Source organism: Sus scrofa, chromosome 12 (assembly GCF_054392235.1).
Source record: "Sus scrofa isolate SSC_HxYL_T2T_F1_AM1 chromosome 12, Sscrofa_HxYL_maternal_Yorkshire_Landrace_v2.0, whole genome shotgun sequence".
Taxonomy (NCBI): Eukaryota; Metazoa; Chordata; class Mammalia; order Artiodactyla; family Suidae; genus Sus; species Sus scrofa.
Genome location: NC_139394.1, coordinates 20,337,979 through 20,357,805, shown reverse-complemented (window position 1 = coordinate 20,357,805; position 19,827 = coordinate 20,337,979). Strand labels below are relative to the sequence as shown.

General features: G+C 54.7%; 2 protein-coding genes across 11 annotated transcripts; one reads left to right on the top strand and one right to left on the bottom strand.

The window, feature by feature from the left end:
- The first annotated feature begins 727 nt into the window (after positions 1-727).
- Positions 728-17,952, top strand: WNK4 (WNK lysine deficient protein kinase 4). Of its 10 annotated transcripts, none has more exons than XM_084984277.1 (19): positions 728-1,478; positions 2,903-3,025; positions 3,893-4,113; positions 4,415-4,572; positions 5,076-5,164; positions 5,247-5,463; positions 7,162-7,426; positions 7,641-7,762; positions 7,967-8,025; positions 8,124-8,241; positions 8,508-8,624; positions 14,445-14,582; positions 15,540-15,591; positions 15,687-16,270; positions 16,349-16,409; positions 16,523-16,919; positions 17,007-17,206; positions 17,374-17,471; positions 17,580-17,952. In XM_084984277.1, the coding sequence occupies exons 3-19, from the start codon at positions 3,915-3,917 to the stop codon at positions 17,580-17,582; spliced, it is 2,877 nt and encodes a 958-aa protein (XP_084840403.1). In that variant the 5' UTR covers positions 728-1,478; positions 2,903-3,025; positions 3,893-3,914; the 3' UTR covers positions 17,583-17,952. The 10 variants fall into 10 exon arrangements, with proteins under 10 accessions (XP_084840403.1, XP_084840402.1, XP_084840397.1 ...); XM_084984276.1 differs by having other exon boundaries at positions 15,684-16,270; XM_084984271.1 differs by having other exon boundaries at positions 2,903-3,075.
- Positions 17,953-18,658: 706 nt separating this feature from the next.
- Positions 18,659-19,774, bottom strand: COA3 (cytochrome c oxidase assembly factor 3). The gene is made up of 2 exons (XM_003131381.5): positions 19,535-19,774; positions 18,659-19,195 (listed from the first exon to the last, which is right to left on the bottom strand). The coding sequence occupies exons 1-2, from the start codon at positions 19,746-19,748 to the stop codon at positions 19,089-19,091; spliced, it is 321 nt and encodes a 106-aa protein (XP_003131429.1). The 5' UTR covers positions 19,749-19,774; the 3' UTR covers positions 18,659-19,088.
- Between the last annotated feature and the right edge of the window lie 53 nt (positions 19,775-19,827).

Sequence of the window (19,827 nt, the reverse complement as noted above, 5' to 3'; positions counted from 1 at the left end):
ATCTCCCCTTGGAGGTCCTGAGCTCCTCTGGAGCCCCTCCCTCCCTCCATCTGGTCTGGGTGGGGTAGTTGAGACCAGGGGGAGCTGAGGGGGAGTAAACCGGATATGGCCTTGGGTTTATTGGCAACTTAGGCAAACAGAAAGGGGAGGAAGGAGAGCCCACATTGCAAAAACAGCCACTCTGGCCAGGGCCAGGCTGCGGTCAAGGTAGGGAGGTGCAGAGGATGGGTTACCCGGTCCTTGGTTTTGGGGAAAGGCTTGCTCTGGGGTGCACACACCCATCGCTGTGCAGCCCAGAGGGACTGCAGCTTCGGAGAAAACCAGATCTTTCCACTGACCTCTGTATTGTCGGCCTGGGGCCACTCCGGGCGATTAGGAGGGGGTGGGGCCGCTTTATCTGGGGCGTGCAGGCCGGTGGTATCCTCCTCCTCACCACCCCCTCTTCTAGAGCAGGGGAGCCGCCGTCACGTTTCATCTCCCCGTCCCAGTACCTTCCCACTCCCCACCCCCTAACTGGTTTGCGCTCTCTTAGGGTGGGAGGACCCCGCCGCCTCGCACCCGGCTCTCTCGCTTCGGAATGAGACTAAGGCAGGGTGCCTGGGAAGGCCGGGGGGAGGAGGGCCAGCGGCCGGGGGCGGGGCGGCGAGGGGCTGCGCTAGGGGCTCCTCCGCGCTCGAAGCTCCGGGGGGGCGGCCCTGGGGGGTAGGGGCGGGGCGGGGCGGGGCGGGGCTGCGGGGCCGGCGAGCCCGGGGCTGGAGCCCCAGTAGCTCCGCTGGAGCGCTGCGCACCCAGCCAGTTTGCCTGTCAGGCCGCCTCCTCTCCCGCCGCCCGGCTTACAGCCGTGCGACGCCCGGCCCTTCCTCATGCTGGCACCTCCGGCCCCGGAGGCCGCGGTCCCCATGCTCCAGTCGGAGGCCGACCTGGCCTTGCGGCCCTCGCCGCCTCTCGCCGCCGCGGGACCGCCCCGCCTCGGGCCCCCTCCCCGCCGGGCGCGCCGCTTCTCCGGGAAGGCTGAGCCCCGGCCGCGCTCCTCTCGTATCAGCCGCCGCAGCTCAGTCGACTTGGGGCTGCTGAGCTCTTGGTCCCAGCCAGCCTCACCCGTTCCGGAGCCCCCGGATCCTCCGGACTCCGCTGGTTCCGGCCCCCCAAGGAACCCACCGCCCGGCTCTGAAGAGCCCCCTGAGGGCACGTGGACCGCGGGCGTCCAGGTGAAGGCTGCAGACCCTGTGAGTCCAGAGCTCGCGGGGTCCACAGGAGCCTTGGGGTCCCGGGAATCGCAGAGGATCCCCGAGGCGGCGGCCCGGGAGCGGCGGCGGGAGCAGGAGGAAAAGGAGGACATGGAGACCCAGGCTGTGGCAACGTCCCCGGACGGTCGATACCTCAAGTTTGACATCGAGATTGGACGTGGCTCGTTCAAGACGGTGTATCGAGGGCTGGACACCGACACCACAGTGGAGGTGGCCTGGTGTGAGCTGCAGGTGCGGCTGGGCGCCCCCTCGGTGACACCACAGGATGGGACCCTTTGGAGGGCTTGGGATGGGAGATTCAGGGGACTGCAGCAAGGGGGGCTGTATTTTCCAGTCAAATGTCCAGACACTCTTGTCCCCCTTGCTCTGATGATTCATGGACCTGGCTAATACTGGGCTGTGGAAGGAGAAACTGAGGCAGGTGATGTATGGTGGCTTCCCTCTGGGTTTAGACATTCTCTCTTTACAGTCTCCATACGCAACCCTAAGAGATGGGAAATTGAGTAGGGAGCCAGTTCAGACCTGAGGACTGGCTGGCCACACCACTTTGCAGCCGTGGTCACCCACCATCTCTTCCTTTCTCTTTCCCCTGAGTCCTGAGACCCTCAGTCTGACCCTGGTCCTCCTGCTCCTTCACCCTGGATCTTTGTAGATTAGGAGGCTGGAATGATGGAGGCCAGGAGCTGAGACAGGGTCCCATCCACTTCCAGAAGATTTAGGGCTGTTGTGGCAGGACGGGGCCCTCCCAGGCCTCTTCTGGAACAGTTAGACTTCTGGATTTCTCCACAGCTGGAGGAGGGGGAGACAGGGAGCTCCAGCCCTGGACTGAGTCCTCATCCCACTGCCTACCTGGCCTCTCCCTTCCCAGATCCAAAGGCGCTGAACCCCATGGGCTTTAGGGGTATGTTGGTTTAAAAGACCTTACTTCCCGGGGGGAAACCTAGTTAGGTCTGGGCTAGCAGCTATGGATTCAGACAGGGGGCCAGAGCCTGGGGGAAGGGTCCTCCCCTCCAGCCCTGGCATTGGGCTCACCCCTCGCGCCTGCCAGTGCCGCGCCCCAGGCTCTAGGCCAGGCAAGGAGAGGCGGCCAAACTGGGGGTGGTGGTGGAGGAGGGAGATGGGGGGAGCGTGAGACAGCCATGGGGCAGGGGCGGTCTCCTGGCGCCTGGTCTTGGATCCTTTCTCTCTGTGTACCTCCCTCTGCTGCCCTCCTGCCTCCTGCCTCCCGAGCAGTTCCCAGTTTCTGAGGCCAATCCCCTTACCAGCCCCAATTCTCTGCCCGCCCGTCCGCCTGCTGCCTGCCTGCTGCCAGCCCCCAGGCGTCCCCTCCCGCCCCATGGCTGGCCTGGGCGGCTACAAAGACACTATTGAGCTCAGGGCTCCCAGACCGGGCTGCATAAAAGCACTTGTGTCCAGCAGGAGGGTCCAGGGGCGGCCCCAGGCCCAGGGTGGGCGTGTCCTTGGAGCAGCGCAAGGGGGCTCACTGGGAATTCGGTGTTTACAATTAGTTGGCAAGTGATTCCACCTACCCAGGCCCATCCATTGGTTCCCACTCTCACCTCTCTCTCCCAGTCCCACCCCGTTTGCTCCTACCCTCCCTCCATAGGGGTCCTGGGCCTGATGTGACCATGCCCCTCATCTCCTACACCCCACAGACTCGGAAACTCTCTCGAGCTGAACGGCAGCGATTCTCCGAGGAGGTGGAGATGCTCAAGGGGCTGCAGCACCCCAACATTGTCCGCTTCTATGACTCGTGGAAGTCGGTGCTGAGGGGTCAGGTTTGCATCGTGCTGGTCACCGAACTCATGACCTCGGGCACGCTCAAGACGTGAGCTCTGCACCTGCCGGTGGTAGTTGGTGGGAGGACTGGAGGTGGGAGGTCCCCGCTGCTTTTGGAAGAGCCCCAGTCTCCTCAAACTCTCTACCCAGGTCCCAAACCAGGCTCACGCTCTCCCATCCACCCCTCTTGAGCGTCTGGCCCCTAAAGAGCCCACACTACCTCTGTCCTCCTCTCTAAGTAGCCTATCTTCCTGCCGCTCGTGGGAATCTGGCCTTATCACTCCTCCTTAAACCCCCTGCAAGTCCCCACCGCCCTCGGGATAAAGTCCACACTCTAAGGACTGCTCACAAAGTCCTTATAGAGCCAGGCTACAGTCTAGACAAACTGAATTCCCAGCACCTCCTCCCACCCTGCCTTGTCCCTTGCTGTCTGCGTGCCTTTGAGCACGGGTGTCGCTTCTGCCTGGAAAGACTCCATCCTCCCTTCCCATTTTCACCCTTGAACTTCTACTCATCCTTCAAGATGCAACATAAAATTTATTTCCTCAGTGAAGCTCTCCCTGATGGCGGGGGCAGTTAGTCATCCCTTCCGGCGCTTCCACAGCACCTTGGCGGCGACCCTATCTATGAATTTACCGCCGGTCTCCCGTTTTGTAACCTCGTGTCTATCTACCACACCCCTGACTGCGTTTGCGCCTGAGTCCCGGCACGGATCTAGGCCAGAAGATGCTCGCAGAAGATGCACAGGCGGGGGAGTGGGTGGGGCTACGCGGTATTTTCCAGCGATGGCGGGGCGGGGGGGGGGGCTCCTACCCCGGCCTATGTGTGCCCCCTCCCCACGACCTCCGCGATGCGCTCTCCTCCAGATACCTGAGGCGGTTCCGCGAGATGAAGCCGCGAGTCCTTCAGCGCTGGAGCCGCCAAATCCTTCGAGGGCTCCATTTCCTACACTCCCGGGTACCCCCGATCCTGCACCGGGATCTCAAGTGTGATAACGTCTTTATCACGGGGCCTACGGGTTCCGTTAAGATCGGGGACCTGGGTCTGGCCACGCTCAAGCGCGCCTCCTTTGCCAAGAGCGTCATCGGTGCGTCCCTCCAGGAGGGTCCTTGCCCTTTCCTACCCTCCCCATGTCAGGAGAGCCCCTCGGGACCCCCCTCCCCCCAGCAGGGTCCTTCAAGATCCGCGGGGTTAGAAGACCATAGGGAAGATGGGGACACCTATGGCATTCCCCCCCCCCCCCCCGCCGCCACGACGGGAGGGTCGGTTGCTCGCCCTCCAGAGCTCGTGGGGTTGCTCCCGGGCTACCTAGCATAGTGTACGCTCAAGGGGAGGGAAGAAGCCAGAGCGGAGGCTCTGCAGCCTGACGCCTGCTGTGGATCTTACAGGGACCCCGGAGTTCATGGCCCCAGAGATGTACGAGGAAAAGTACGATGAGGCCGTGGACGTGTACGCCTTCGGCATGTGCATGCTGGAGATGGCTACCTCGGAATACCCTTACTCGGAGTGCCAGAATGCCGCGCAAATCTACCGCAAGGTCACTTCGGTGAGAGGGGGTAGGGAAGAAAGGGAATTACAGGTCCCTCTTCCATTTTCCTGCTGCAGCCACCCCGCGGTCAATGCCCTTTCCCTTACTGAAAAACGGCTAGACATAAAGACGCCCTGGTGAGCACTGAGCGATATTGGATGCACACACGGCTCCTCCAGTGCAAGCTATTTAGAATAATGACGTGTGTAGCGCTCCCTAGAGTTTACAAATGATTTCGCATCCAATCTCCCATCCGATCCTTCCAGCTGCCCCGCGAGGTGAGCAGGGCAACCGTTCTGCCCTGAATTTTACGAATGAGAAAACTGGCTCAGCGGGAGACTTTTTCAAGGTCCCACTGTCGATACTTGGGGCGGCGGGGTGGTGGTGGTGGTGGGGACTGGAATTTGAAATCAAATCGCAGTGCTTTTGCGACTTCATGCCCTGCTGCCTCGGGCGGGGAGCGGGGCTGTAGAGAGCTGAGGTGCCAGGGCCGGAGGGCCTCACGCAACCCCATTCTCCAGGGCACGAAGCCAAATAGCTTCTACAAGGTGAAGATGCCCGAGGTGAAGGAGATCATTGAAGGCTGCATCCGCACGGATAAGAACGAGAGGTGGGAAGGGGAGCGGGATGGGGATGGGTTGGGGGGCGGGCGGCAATGGGACTCCGCTCAAGGTGGGTGGCGCCGCCTTCAGGTTCACCATCCAGGACCTTCTGGCTCACGCCTTCTTCCGAGAGGAGCGCGGCGTCCACGTGGAGCTGGCGGAGGAGGACGACGGAGAGAAGCCCGGCCTCAAGCTCTGGCTGCGCATGGAGGACGCGCGGCGGGGGGGCCGCCCAAGGGACAATCAGGCCATCGAGTTCCTGTTCCAACTGGGCCGGGACGCGGCCGAGGAGGTGGCGCAGGAGATGGTGAGCGGAGGACAAAAGGCCCTGCACCTGGCATCGGAGGGACCTGTGGGCGGTGACCCGAGGGGCGCCTGGGTGGTGGTGGGAGACCAACCCAGCTTCCAAGGGACTCCTTGCCAATCCCGGCTTAGCACACCCTCATGCACACCCCGTGTTCTGCACAAATTGATGATTTCTTTTTCCAGAACAAGCCCCAGGTCCTCCGACCACCCTGTTACTTCCTGTTGACTCGGTTTTCCTGAAATGCCCTTTTCTCTGACTTATCTTTTTTTCTCTTTTTTCATCCCCCCTTCCCCATCTTGTCTTTTCCTCGATTTAACTTCATGTTCAGATCTATCAATTTCAAGAAGTCTGTCTTCTCTAGAGTTAAAATTAAACGTTTCTTACTTTTTAGTCGGTCCTGCGGGCATCATCGGTCTTGTTTCATACCAGGGTACACTCCTGTCTTTATTCTCCACTAGATTATAAAGTCCTTGAGGGCAGAGACTGTGTGTATTGACTTTTCTATCCCTGACAGTGCTTAGCCTTTGGTGAGAGCTCGTTAGTCATCACTTCTGTACACAGCTGAGAGCCCTTTCACATGCGTTTGATGGTTGTTAACAACCCTGCATGGAGTGATTTTATCCCTTTATTGATGAGGAAGTGAAAGCTGAGAGAGGTTGAGTAGCTTGGACAAGGTCCCAAGCAAGTGAGTGGCAGAAATGACTCACGTTCAGATTTTAGGTCCTATCACCCTGTCCCACCTCCTTTACATGCCCAGCAGTTTGTTGTTGAAATGAACGAGATGATGAACAGAGGCTGGGGGACCAGGAGAGGCATATATGGGAGGCAGAAGATATGGGGCTGCAGAGGCTGGGGAGGGAAAGAGTATTTTTTTTTTTTTGGTTTTTTGGGGCTGCACATGCAGCATATGGAGGTTCCCAGCCTAGGGGTTGAATGGGAGCTGTAACTGCTGGCCTACACCGCAGCCACAGCAACATCAGATCCAAGCCGCGTCTTCAACCTATACCATGGTGCACGGCAATGCTGGATCATTAACCCACTCAGCCAGGTTAACCCAGGGATCGAACCTGAATCCTCATGGATGCTAGTCAGCTTTGTTTCTGCTGAGCCATGACTGGAACTCCTGAAATTCGTGATAGAAAAATGCAGTTGAAAGACTGGGGATCATTTGTCGGTGGGTCTGGGTCTCAGAACCTGAGACTGTGTTTGAAATATGGCATAAGAGCAGGTCTCTGTAGCATAACTCGAACCTGACCTGAGCTCGCATCCTGATCAGTCACATACAGGCATTCTTGACCTTGACCCTGTTTGGGGGATTGTGCTTTGTAGGATGTTGAGACAAATCCCTGACTTCTACTCACTAGATGCCAGTGGTAACTACCCCCCAGTTGTGACAACTAAAAATTGCCAAATGTTCCCTATGTACCCGGAGAACAATTGACTTACTGTATAACCATGAACTGCCCACTCACTTTATTTCTAAAATGGGGCTGTTAAGACCTGCCTCCGAAGGTTGCTGGGAGGATTTAATGATGATAATATAAAGAGCTGCCAGTTAAGATACACAGTAGGTAACCAATAAATGTTGGTTGCCTTTCTCCCATATCCTGGAGGCCTCAAGGTGTCCTGATGGGTCTTTGTTGGGGCAGGAGGAAATCAAACTACCTCAAACTGTGTTCCTCGCCCTCCTAACTCCAGGTGGCCCTGGGCTTAGTGTGTGAAGCGGATTACCAGCCAGTGGCCCGGGCAGTGCGTGAACGGGTTGCTGCCATCCAGCGAAAGCGTGAGAAGCTGAGAAAAGCTCGAGAGTTGGAGGCCCTCCCCCCAGCACCAGGACCCCCACCAGCAGCTGTCCCTGTGACTCCTGGTCCCTCCAGTGTCTTCCCCCCTGAGCCTGAGGAACCAGAGGCAGACCAGCATCAGTCCTTCCTCTTCCGCCATGCTAGCTACTCATCTACCACCTGTAAGTCACCTTTGACCTAGGGACCCAGGTCCCAAAAGGCTTGGCTTCTGCCCCCTACCCAGAAGTTCAGCCCTACCTGGCCTTCCACATCTAGCCATAGCTTCTTCTGGGAAGGAACTCTCATAGCTCCAGGCCCCTCCTTGCCCAGCAGCCCCTGTCTTCCGCCACCATTCCGCTTTATTTCCCCTTTTTTAATCCCCTCCCTCCCCACCAGCGGATTGCGAGACTGATGGCTACCTCAGCTCCTCCGGCTTCCTGGATGCCTCAGACCCTGCCCTTCAGCCCCCTAAGGGGGTGCCATCCAGCCCCGCTGAGTCCCATCTCCGCCTGCCCTCGGTGAGAGGGGATCACATGGGGGGCTCCCAGCCATGCCCAGCTTCTGACTCCCTTCCTGTAAAACCCAACCCCATGACCTGGTCCCATGTCCTTGGAAGTCCACTCTTCTTGTCCTCCACCTAGTACCACAGCACCCCGGACACCACCTCTTTGGATCCCAACACTTATGCTCCCCTGACCTCATGAACCCATGTCCTATTTCAGGCTTTTGCCCTCTCTATTCCACGTTCTGGCCCTGGCAGTGACTTTTCGCCTGGAGACAGGTAAGTTCGGGTCTGAGTTGGGGTGTAAGGGTGAGACATATGGGGATCTCGGGTCCCAGTGTCCACTCTGACACCCCTCACTCCCTTCCTTTTCCCAGTTATGCCTCAGATGCAGCATCAGGCCTTAGTGACATGGGAGAAGGGATGGGACGAATGAGGAGACCCCCAGGGAGAAATCTCCGGCGCAGACCCCGATCCCGGCTTCGGGTCACTAGTGTAAGCAAGGGTCACAGGAGTTGGGGAATAACCTACAGGGCACGGAGGGAACTGTCAGGGGATGGGGGAGGTCTGACAGAAAAAGGGGAGAAGCAGTGTGTTACTGGTACCCAAGAGGCAGCCGGTCATGTTTTTAATATGAGCATTTGGGGGTTTGGGGGCAGAATATGCTTCTTTCTGGTTCTAATCTGGCCACTGTCACTTGGTTGGAGTGGGGTGGGGACTTGTGATGAAGACTTGACCCTCTGATGACTCTGACTCTGAAGGTCTCAGACCAGAATGACAGAGTGGTTGAGTGCCAGCTACAGACGCACAACAGCAAGATGGTGACCTTCCGATTTGATCTGGATGGGGACAGCCCAGAAGAGATTGCAGCGGCCATGGTGAGGGGGAGAGAGAGAAGGATGGGGTCTTTGAGTCTGGGACAAGAGTCTCCCTCCTGATGTCCCCTGGTGCTGAACCCCACCCCCAATCCAAGAGCAGGGGTTTTAAAGCTCATTGGCACTCAGCACAGTGACACTGCAGACATCTCTGCTCTTGTTTGGGGGAGATTTCTGTTTATCCAGTAAGGCTGAGATCCTCAGCGGGGGCAATTTGAGACTAACACAGGGTACACAAGTGCTGCAGTGAAGTGTGCACCAGACACATGATACTGCGGCTGTAAGTAGAGAGTAGGCTGGGGGAAGCTGGGGGAAGAAGCAGAACTCCTGCAGGGTCTTGACAGATGGGTAAGAATGACAGTGAAGAGTGGAAAGGGCGTGTCTAATGGAGGTACAGCAAAGGAAAGGCATGGAAATAGGGAGTGACTTGCAATATGGGACTGGGAGGGCTTCATGGAGACCTTTGTCATTGGAATTAAGGGTTCCGGTAGGAGAGTCGTGGAAGAGAAGTTGGGCCTGTAGAGTGGACCCAGATGATAGACAGTCTTAAGAGTTAGAGTGTGGTGTTCCTGTCGTGGCTCAGTGGTTAACGAATCCGACTAGGAACCATGAGGTTGTAGGTATGATCCCTGGCCTTGCTCAGTGGGTTAAGGATCCAGCGTTGCCGTGAGCTGTGGTGTGGGTTGCAGACGCGGCTCAGATCCCGTGTTGCTGTGGCTCTGGCGTAGGCCGGTGGCTACAGCTCTGATTTGACCCCCTAGCCTGGGAACCTCCATATGCTGCGGTGTGGCCCTAGAAAAGTCAAAAAAAAAGGGGGGGGGTTAGAGTGTAACATGGTGAGAATAGGTTTTAAGAAGACGTCATGGCTCAGCAGTAATGAACCAGACTAGTATCCATGAGGATGCAGGTTTGATCCCTGGCCTCACTCAGTGGGTTAAGGATCCAGTGTTGCCGTGAGCTGTGGTGTAAGTCACAGACTCAGCTCAAATCTGGCGTTGTTGTGGCTGTGGTATAGGCTGGCAGCTGTAGCTCCTATTTGACCCCTAGCCTGGGGACCTCCATATGCTGCGAGTGTGGCCCTAAAAAGACAAAAAAAAAAAAAAAAAAGAAGAAGAAGAAGAAGAAGATTGTTTTGCTGTGCAATGTGGGAAAGGGTTGAGGGTAGGGAATCCAGTTGGCAGGTGGACACAAGAAGCCAGAGGTGGTTCAAGGAGAGAATGGATTATGGGGGAGGGAGGAGGAAGAAAAGGGATGAATTTGAGGGTTATTTTGGGAAAATGAATTATTCTGTAATCCAGTTTATTGACAAAGTACAATATACATAGTTGATACTCCATAAATATTTGCCGAGTCGATACAGTGGGGAGTTAGGGAGAGGGGATATCAAGGGCAACTTGTAGCTTAGAGGACCAAATGGGAATAGGCCATTAAAGGAAAGAGGAAGTTAGAAGATGAAGGTAGGATTTTTATTTGTTTCTTTTTAGGTTATGTGTGGCATATGGAAGTTAGACCCCCCCAGGCTAGGGGTCTAATCGTAGCTCCAGCTGCCAGCCTACACCTAAGTCACAGCCACAGCAACAAAGGATCCAAGCTGTGTCTGTGACCTACACCGCAGCTCACAGCAATGCTAGATCCTGAGCAAGGCCAGGAATTGAACCCGTGTCCTCATGGATACTAGTCGGATTCATTTCTACTGTGCCACAATGGGAACTCCTGAAAGTAGGGTTTTTTTTTTTTTGTTTTTTTTTTTTTGTTTTTTTTGGGATCATGATGGGCTTGAGTAACAGAGGGGCAGGCAAGATAAAGTCCTCCATAGGAGCAGGATATGGTCAGGCATGGCTAGAGAGAGCCGTGGATCTAGGAGTGTCAGCACAGGGCTGAGTGTAAGAGGAGACAGGCCTGCAGAGTCAGAGGCATAGAGGTGTGTCCCAGTGGATACCCTCAGTTCTGGGATGGAAGCAGCGGGACTAGGTCATCGAAGGACAGAGATGGAACCTGATGGACTGGAGGAACTCCGAAAGATGTTAGTAAAAATTGAGTAAGGAGTCTTGGAGTTCCTGTTGTGGCTCAGCTGGTTAAGAACCCGACATAGTATCCATGAGGATGCAGGTTGGATCCCTGGCCCCTCCTCGGTGGGTTAAGGATCTAGCATTGCGGAGTTCCCGTCGTGGCGCAGTGGTTAACGAATCCGACTAGGAACCATGAGGTTGCGGGTTCGGTCCCTGGCCTTGCTCAGTGGGTTAAAGGATCCGGCGTTGCCGTGAGCTGTGGTGTAGGTTGCAGATGTGGCTCGGATCCAGTGTTGCTGTGGCTCTGGCGTAGGCCGGTGGCTACAGCTCCAATTCCACCCCTAGCCTGGGAACCTCCATATGCCGAGGGAGCGGCCCAAGAAATAGCAAAAAGACAAAAAAAAAAAAAAAAAGGATCTAGCATTGCCATGAGCTGTGGGGTAGGTTGCAGATGTGGCTTGGATTCTGCATGGCTATGCCTGTGGTTTAGGCCAGCAGCTGTAGCTCCAGTTCAACCCCTAGCCTGGGAACTTCCATATGCAGCACATTCAGTCCTAAAAAGAAAAAAAAAAAAAAAAGAATTGAGTAAGGAGATTGTTTCAAGGAGGAGGCACAGGGCGAAGCCTGGAGCAAGACCACGCTGGCTTTTGTCAGGAGGAGCTCTTTGTGGAGACCGGTTTCAGGGGAACGGGGAGGTGGATGCCAGGAGGGAAGGGAATAAGGGAATGGGAGAAACGCCAGACTTCAGGAACTCTCTCTAAAGCGTCTCCTCTGCCACGTCATTCCGCTTGTGTCCAGGACAAAGACAAAATTTCCCTTGCATGCAGGCTTAGATCATCTTCTGACAAGCCTTTCAACCCTTGAAGAATCTTTCCTTCAGTCTCCCTGGTTTCTGGATGGTCTGATGAAGAGGCTTGGGTGCTTCAGCTTCTGCCTTGATCTGTTTGGAGGTCTCTCACCCTGGGAGCCTTCTCTCCTGGGCTTTCAAGCCCCACTCAGACCCCTCAGAGACAAAGTGACCCTGTCCCTGAACCGAAGGTCCAGTGCCGTCTTTTCTCTCTTTGGCAGCCCACCCTCCACTCCCCTGTATGAGAATTCTCCTGAGACTTAGATCTGCTTTCATTGCTTTTTGCCCCCAAATCTTTAGTGGTTACCCATGATTACTAAATCGGGCTACCCAAGGGAGCGTGGCCTTTAAAACTCATAGCACTTGCCACTGTGTTTCAGTTTTCACTATTTTGTGAATGTTCCATGCCCTTTCCTGCCTTAGAACATCATGGAACATAGGAAAGGGTGGACTTTTACATAGGACCTGAGTTCAAACTACAGCTCTGTGATTTACTAACGCAGCAAACTTGGGCAAGTTTAACCTCTTTGAACGTCGTCAGTGAAACACAGGTGATGATACTTATTTTGCAAAGATGTTCTGATGTAATATATAATTTATGAGAAGTGATAGAGCATATATGAGAAGTAGAATAACGACATAAATATGGGAAGTGTCCACGGTGGTAGGTCCTCAGTAAAGGGTTACTTTTTTTTTTTTTTTTTTTGTCTTTTTGCCATTTCTTGGGCTGCTCCCGCGGCATATGGAGGTTCCCAGGCTAGGGGTTGAATCAGAGCTGTATCCGCCGGCCTACGCCAGAGCCACAGCAACGCGGGATCTGAGCTGCGTCTGTGACTTACACCACAGCTCACAGCAACGCCGGATCCTTAACCCACTGAGCAAGGCCAGGGATTGAACCCGCAACCTCATGGTTCCTAGTTGGATTCATTAACCACTGAGCCACGACGGGAACTCCAAAGGTTACTTTTCTTACTCATTCTTCAAGGCTCAGCTCTGGAGCCATCCTAGCTTCCCCCTTATTCTCTAAGATGGTATGACCTGCTTTCATCTAGGAATAGCATTTTTGAAAATTGTGTTAAGAATCACATAACATAAAATGTACCTACCGTCTTGGAGTTCCCATCGTGGCTCAGTGGTAACGAACTTGACTAGATCCATGAGGATGTGGGTTTGATCCCTGGCCTCGCTCAGTGGGTTAAGGATCTGGCGTTGCCGTGAGCAGTGGTGTAGGTCACAGACGCAGCTCGGATCCTGTGTCGCTGTGGCTGTGGTGTAGGCCGGCAGCTACAGCTCCAATTCAACCCTTAGCCTGGGAACTTCCAAATGCTAAGTGTTTGGCCCTAAAAAGACCAAAACAACAACAACAACAACAACAAACAAACAAAAACAAAAACGGACCATCTTAACCATTTCAAAGTGTACAGCTCAGCAGTGTTAAGTATATTCACACTGTTGGGCAGCAGATCTCTGGAACCTTTTTTTGGCCGCCCAGCGACATGTAGAGTTCTGGGGCCAGGGATCAGATCCAAGGCAGTTGTGGCCTAAGCCACAGCTGCGTCAACACTGGATCCTTAACCCACTGTGCCCAGGTGAGGGATTAAACCTGCATCCCAGTGCTCCCAAGATGCTGCCCATCTTGTTGCGCTACAGTGGGAACCTTTTTATCTTGCAAATCTGAACCTTTATACCCATTAGACACCAGCTCTCCCTTTCTCCTTCCCATTTTTTTTTTTGGCTGCGCCCGTGGCATGTGGGAGTTCCTGGCCCAGGGACTGAACCCGAGCTACAGCAGCATCCTGAGCTGCTGCAATGACAAAGCTAGATCCTTAACCCACCACCACAGGAGAACTCACCTGTCCCCCTCCTAGTTTTTTTTTTTTTTTTTTTCCTCACAGGAGGAGCAGCTTGATGTGGGATCTCAGTTCCCAGAAGAGGGTTTGAATTCCTACTGCAGCAGTGAAAGTCCTAACCACTAAACCACCAGGGAACTCCCTAGAATAGCATTTTTATCTATACCTCAATCATAAATGCCTTACCTACTTGGGCTGACTTGCAGTCTCTTGAGTCAGGTATATATGTGTCTCTTCCATTAGATTTTGGATTCTTCAAGACTGGGACCTTGTTTCTTGACTTCTTATGTTTTTCACAGAACCTAGTGCAATGCCTGGCGTCTACTATGTGGTCAGTGTTTGTGGAATTGAATGTTACATTTACCACTTTTTTTCTTCTTTTTCCTTCACTCTGTGGGGCTGTGTGTGTCTATGGACCAGGGTGATATACATTATAAGTCCTGTGAAAGCAGGAATTTTGTCCAAAAGCATGTGAGGCAACAGTGGAAAGAACTCGGGTTTTGGCTTTACGCAGATCCAGGTGCAAATCCCATGATCTTGGGATGACTGAACTTTACCTTGTTAAGCGTTGGTTATCTTAACTCGAAAGTGGAGGTGTTAATATAGACCTTGGAGAGCTGCCGGCGGTGGTAAATGTGATAAGATCTGCATATACAGGCGTGCTGTGCATGTTAACTCCTTTCCTCTAAGCTGTACTCCTTACACCACACAGTGCCTGGCACAAACAGATACTTATACTCGTTTTAGGTTGGTGGTGAGCAGAAGCAAGGGGGTGAGGGTTTGTTTTGTTTTGTTGTCTTTCTAGGGCCATACCCACGGCATTTGGAGGTTCCCAGGCTAGGGGTCAAATGAGAGCTGTTGCTGTCCATCTACACCACAGCCACAGCAACATGGGATCTGAACCGCGTCTGCAACCTACAACACAGCTTACGGCAACACTGGATCCTTAATCCACTGAGCGAGGCCAGGGATCGAACCTGCCTCCTCATGGATACTAGTCGGATTAGTTTCCACTGAGCCACAATGGGAACTCCAGGTCGGTTTTTAAAACTTGGGGCAGAGAGAGAGGGATGAGTGGAGTAACTGAGCCCGCCCTCTCCCTGCTGACTCTTGCCAGGTGTATAACGAGTTCATTCTGCCCTCGGAGCGAGCCGGATTCCTGAGCCGGATTCGGGAGATTATCCAGCGAGTGGAGACACTGTTGAAGAGAGATACTGGCCCTGTGGAGGCAGCTGAAGACCCCCTGGGCCCCCAGGTCAGACCCCTCTGGGCACCTCCAGGGGACTCTGCTCCAGGCTTCATTACTCACTGCTCTCTCCTCACTTCCAGATGCCTGGGCTCTAACTTGTCTTCATTTCTGGGACCCCAAAACAATGGCTTTTATCCCATTTGAGAATCGAATCGGTATTGTGGGTGAGGTCTACACCACAGCTGAGGCAAAACCAGATCAGATCTGCATTCTGGACCTAGGCAGCAGCTTGTGGCAATGTTGGATCCTCAACCTACTGAGTGAGACCAGGGATTGAACTCAAATCCTCAGAGAGACAGCATCGGGCTCTTAACCTGCAGAGCCTCAATGGGAACTCATCAATGCATACTTTTTAAAACTCATTATTTGGAACCAATTTCAGACTTAGAGAGAAGTTGCAAGAATTATGCAAGGAACTCCTAGATTCCCAGCCTAGATTTGCCAGTTGTGTTTTGCCACATTAGCTTTAGCGTTCTTCTTCCTCTATCTACGTGTGTGCATGTATTTTTTTTCCAGAACCATTTAAGCAACTTGCAGACATCCTGCCCCTTTACTACTAAATATTTCAGCAAATACACTTTTGAATCCCATGAAACACATCTGTGGACTCCTAGAAATTCATGAGTCCTTGCTTGAGAACACCAGTCTGGAGTTCCTGTCGTGGCTCAGCTGTTAACGAGTCTGACTAGCATCGAAAGTGGGTTTGATCCCTGTCCTCTCTCAGTGGGTTAAGAATCTGGAGTTGCCATGAGCTGTGGTGTAGGTCAAAGGTGCAGCTCGGATCCCATGTTGCTGTGGCTCTGGCATAGGCTGGTGGCTACAGCTCCGATTGGACCCCTAGCCTCGGAACCTCCGTATGCTGCTGGGGGAGGCCCCAAAAAGACAAAAAAAGAACCCCAGTCCAGCACCTTCTGTCTAAGACACAGCTCTTCTCACTGTGACTGTGACCCCTTTCTCTCTCAGGAGCCAGCATCTTTGTCTGCCCTCCCAGGCTCCCTCGCAGACCCATCCAGTGGTATGTACTGCACACTGTCCCTACTCATCCCAACCCCTGGGTTGCGGCACAGGGAATGGAGGACCAGAAACTCAACATCCCTCCCTCCCCAGCAGAGCTCCAGACCAGCAGCTCCCCAGAGCAGAGGAGCTGGGCAGCCTTCTCCACCTCTCCCTCTTCTCCTGGAACCCCCTTGTCTCCTGGAGCCCTCTTTTCTCCTGGAACCCCCGTTTTCCCAAGCCCCATCTTCCCCATCACTTCTCCCCCATGTCATGCCAGCCCCTCCTCATTCTCCCGAATTACTTCCCAGGTCTCCCCAAATCTCTCTCCACACACCCCCAGCTCTCCACTTGCATTCTCTGCCAGTGCACCCCAGTTTCCAGTCCCGTCTTCTCAGTTTCCACAGAGTTCTCTCCTCCCCAGTTGTTCCCAGGTCACTCTTGCTCCTTCTTCCTTTCCTCCCTGCCCCTCAGCTTCTCCCCTCCCCTCCACCACAGCAGCCCCTCTCCTCTCTCTGGCTAGTGCCTTCTCACTGGCTGTGATGACTGTGGCCCAGTCCCTGTTGTCCCCCTCACCTGGGCTCCTCTCCCAGTCTCCTCCAGCCCCTTCTAGTCCCCTGCCTAGCCTGCCCGCTCCAACTCCCCTTGCTCCTTGTGGCCAGGAGAGGCCTTCAGCTCTGACAGCTGAGATGGAGAATGAGGTGAGTAGGAAACCAAAAGGGATGATTGGGGGGCTCCATTCTGGATCATTTCTCTACTCATGGATCCATACTTTGTAGGCCTCTCCAAATCCTGGTCGGCCACTCCTGGGTGAAGCCAGACTGGCGCCTATCTCTGAAGGTGAGGCCTCTGACCACTGACCTTCCCCTGCCCGCTAATCAACCTCAGTCACTTTATATCCTGCCCCTGATTTCTCTCCCTTCTGCCCTGGCTCCCTCCTTGTCTCCCTACAGAGGGAAAGCCCCAGCTTGTCGGCCGCTTCCAAGTGACTTCATCCAAGGAACCAGCCGAGCCTCTTCTGCAGCAACCGACATCTGGCTCCCTGAAGCCTCCAACCCCTCAGCTGACCTCAGAGAGCTCAGACACAGAGGACAGTGCTGGAGGCGGGCCAGAAGCCAGGGAGGCTCTGGCTGAAAGTGACCGCGCAGCTGAGGGCCTGGGGGCTGGAGCCGAAGAGGAAGGGGATGATGGGAAGGAACCCCGAGTTGGGGGCAGCCCTCCACCCCTGAGCCACCCCAGCCCAGTGTGGATGAACTATTCATATAGCAGCCTATGTCTGAGCAGTGAGGAATCAGAGAGCAGTGGGGAGGATGAGGAATTTTGGGCTGAGCTGCAGAGTCTTCGGCAGAAGTAAGTCCGGGGAGGACGGAGGTCAGGAGGTGGACTTGGGAGAGCGAAGTGTTTGGCTGGCCTCTCATGCTCCTGGTGTGTCCTCAGGCACCTGTCAGAGGTGGAGGCACTACAGACACTACAGAAGCAAGAAATTGAGGACTTGTACAGCAGGCTGGGGAAGCAGCCCCCACCGGGTATTGTGGCCCCCGCTGCTATGCTGTCCAGCCGCCAGCGCCGCCTCTCCAAGGGCAGCTTTCCCACCTCCCGGCGCAACAGCCTGCAGCGCTCTGAGCCCCTGGGCCCTGGTGAGACAGCTGTGGCCCAGCTCCCATCTTTCTCAAGTTCCCTCCTTAGTAATCTGTTTTTTTTTTCCAGGCCCTGGGGGTCTGCCCCTTGGTTTGGGGGGACTAGCCCCCCTCCCCACATGGCCCCCTCCCTCACTCAGTGCTCTCCCTCCCCATCCTGCACCCAGGCATCATGCGAAGGAACTCCCTGAGTGGCAGCAGCACCGGCTCCCAGGAGCAGCGGGCAAGCAAGGGGGTGACATTCGCCGGGGATGTTGGCAGGATGGTGAGGGCGGGTCCAAAGGGAGGGAGAGCCCAGGGAATGGTAATGGGCTGCAGCTTTGCCCTCTTCCCACCCTGGAGGTTTCTTCAGTGCTTTTTCTTTTCCCTCCAGTGACTTCTGAACAGAAGCCATGTGTCTCACCCACACCAGGGCCCACCATGGAGCTTGTGCTCTCAGAATCTGCTGACCAACACAACTCTGCAAGGAAGACCTTGGCACTGAGGGAGTAGGAGGCCCAAGGGGCATGGAGAGTGCTACTCCATTATTATAAGAGTCAAAGATGTTGGAGCTGTCTGCTGTGTGTAGAAGGCAGAAGTCCTGCGGCCTACCATCCTCATCCTTGCCACTTCCCCAGCCAAGAGTCAACCACTAAGCAATCCCACCAGAGCCCAGATGCTTCTAGGGGGCACACTCCCAGCTGAGCATGAGGAGGGGGTGTTCTCACACCAGAATTAGTAGCAGCCAATAAAAATGCTGGCGCCTAGAACCTGGTGATTTTGTATCTATTGGGCCTTAGGAACTAGGTGCAAGCTTTGTGGAGTAAGGCAGGGGAGAATTTAGCAGAGGAATTTAGAATTCCCCTCTCACAACAGGGAGACAGGGATGGAACCCAGCCTTCTGGCTTCTTGCCAGCAGTCCATGTGGAAACTGCAAGGTCAACAATCCACCTGACCAAGCTACAATTCCATCCAAACCCCACCATAGTCCTACACCAGCAGGCCCAGTAGAAGTTAAAAGAACAAAAGCTGCTTGTCCCTCATATTTCATCTCTCTCTCCATGGGAAAAGGTCAAGTTGGAGTAGTGTGTTCTCTCCCCCCCTTCTTCTTTTGGTAACACCTGTCGCATGCGGAAGTTCCCAGGCCAGGATCGAACCCACCCCACAGCAGCAATCTGAATTGCTGCAGTGACAATGCTGGGTCCTTAACCCACTGGGCCACAGGAGAACTCCTGGAATAGTGTGTTCTTGAGGGTAGAGGACAGAAGAGTGTCCTTCCTTCCCCCAAGACCTAGTTCAGTCTCGAACAGCCCAGTGACCCACCATGATCTCTCTCTTAAATCAGGTGGAAAGATCTCATGGAAAAAGTAATTCTAGTTAAACATTTACGGCTCCCTGGGGCAATGCCATTGCTGTGGTTACTGCCTGTAGAGCTTTCCAGCATGAGTGTCAGCTCCAACACACTCACTGGACTCAGAGAGATGACTCAGTTTATTATTCTCAACCTGACCCCATCTTCCACCTTAGGCTCCAACATTGCAGAGCTGCCACACCCACCCCCATAAGAGCCCACCTCTTCTACTCTGACCTCCCTGCCAGCACCTGGGAGGAGAAGGGGTTAAACAACAAAGTGAGAAAGACTGGGAAAAGTCAAAGTCAAGGTCGGACACCTCAAACAAGGAAACAAATTAGGAGTCAGTGTCCACACACACTGGGAGGTGGGCACGTTCCCTTGACAATGGCCAAATGCACAATCCCTGGCTACTTGGGCTCTACCATCGTTCAAAACTGGTAAGAAGGCCAGCAACGCTGTGAGCAGGCTTCAACTTCTACCGAGTCACGGGGCATCAGTCATCGTGTGAAGGGGCTCCAGCAGGTTGGAGATGCACCATGCCCATGTGGATCAGTGTCCTGATGCCCTTTCCAGAGCTCGGGCTCGAGCAGCTTTGGCCTCATCCTCCAGCTCATCCAAGAAACGCTCCTGGGACACCGAGTAGAAGGTGTAACCATCTGGGGAGGTGGGTTCAGGAAACCACGTGGAATGTGCGCATTCCCTTTTCCCACACTTGCTCAACCACCGCTGCTGATCATCCTCCCAAATTCGATCTTCTGCCGTCTGCTCCTGGGAGCCCTCACCCGACTCCGTAATCATTAATCAATTATACTAAAATACTACCTTTAAAATGACAACGTAAGGTACACCAAACGCTTGATTCAGAGTTAAAAGGAGCCAAGGTTTTCATATCTCGGGCTCCTTCTACCACCCCCACACTGCCCTCCTACACGCCCCTGCTGCCCTTCCTGTTCCCCTAAATGCGGTCTCCCTGAGTCTACAGTCCAAACGGATACAAATTGCCAACACCAGCGCCCCGATGCCCAGGCCGGTCACGATGTTCCGGGTCCGCCGCTGTGGCAGCGTCTTCTGCCACTGGGCGAGCTGCACCTGCCGCATGAATTGCAGCTGCTCAGGAGTCAGTTTCTCCCGAGTCGGGTCGATGCGCTGAGCCACGGGGGCCTTTCCACTCTTAGAATCCACAGGATTGCCAGCTCCCGGCGCCGCCATGTTACCGCTCCGCCCTTCACAATTCCCGGGGCGCGGTGCTTGCTGGGAATCGCCGTCCTCGGCCGCCGCAGGGGGCGCT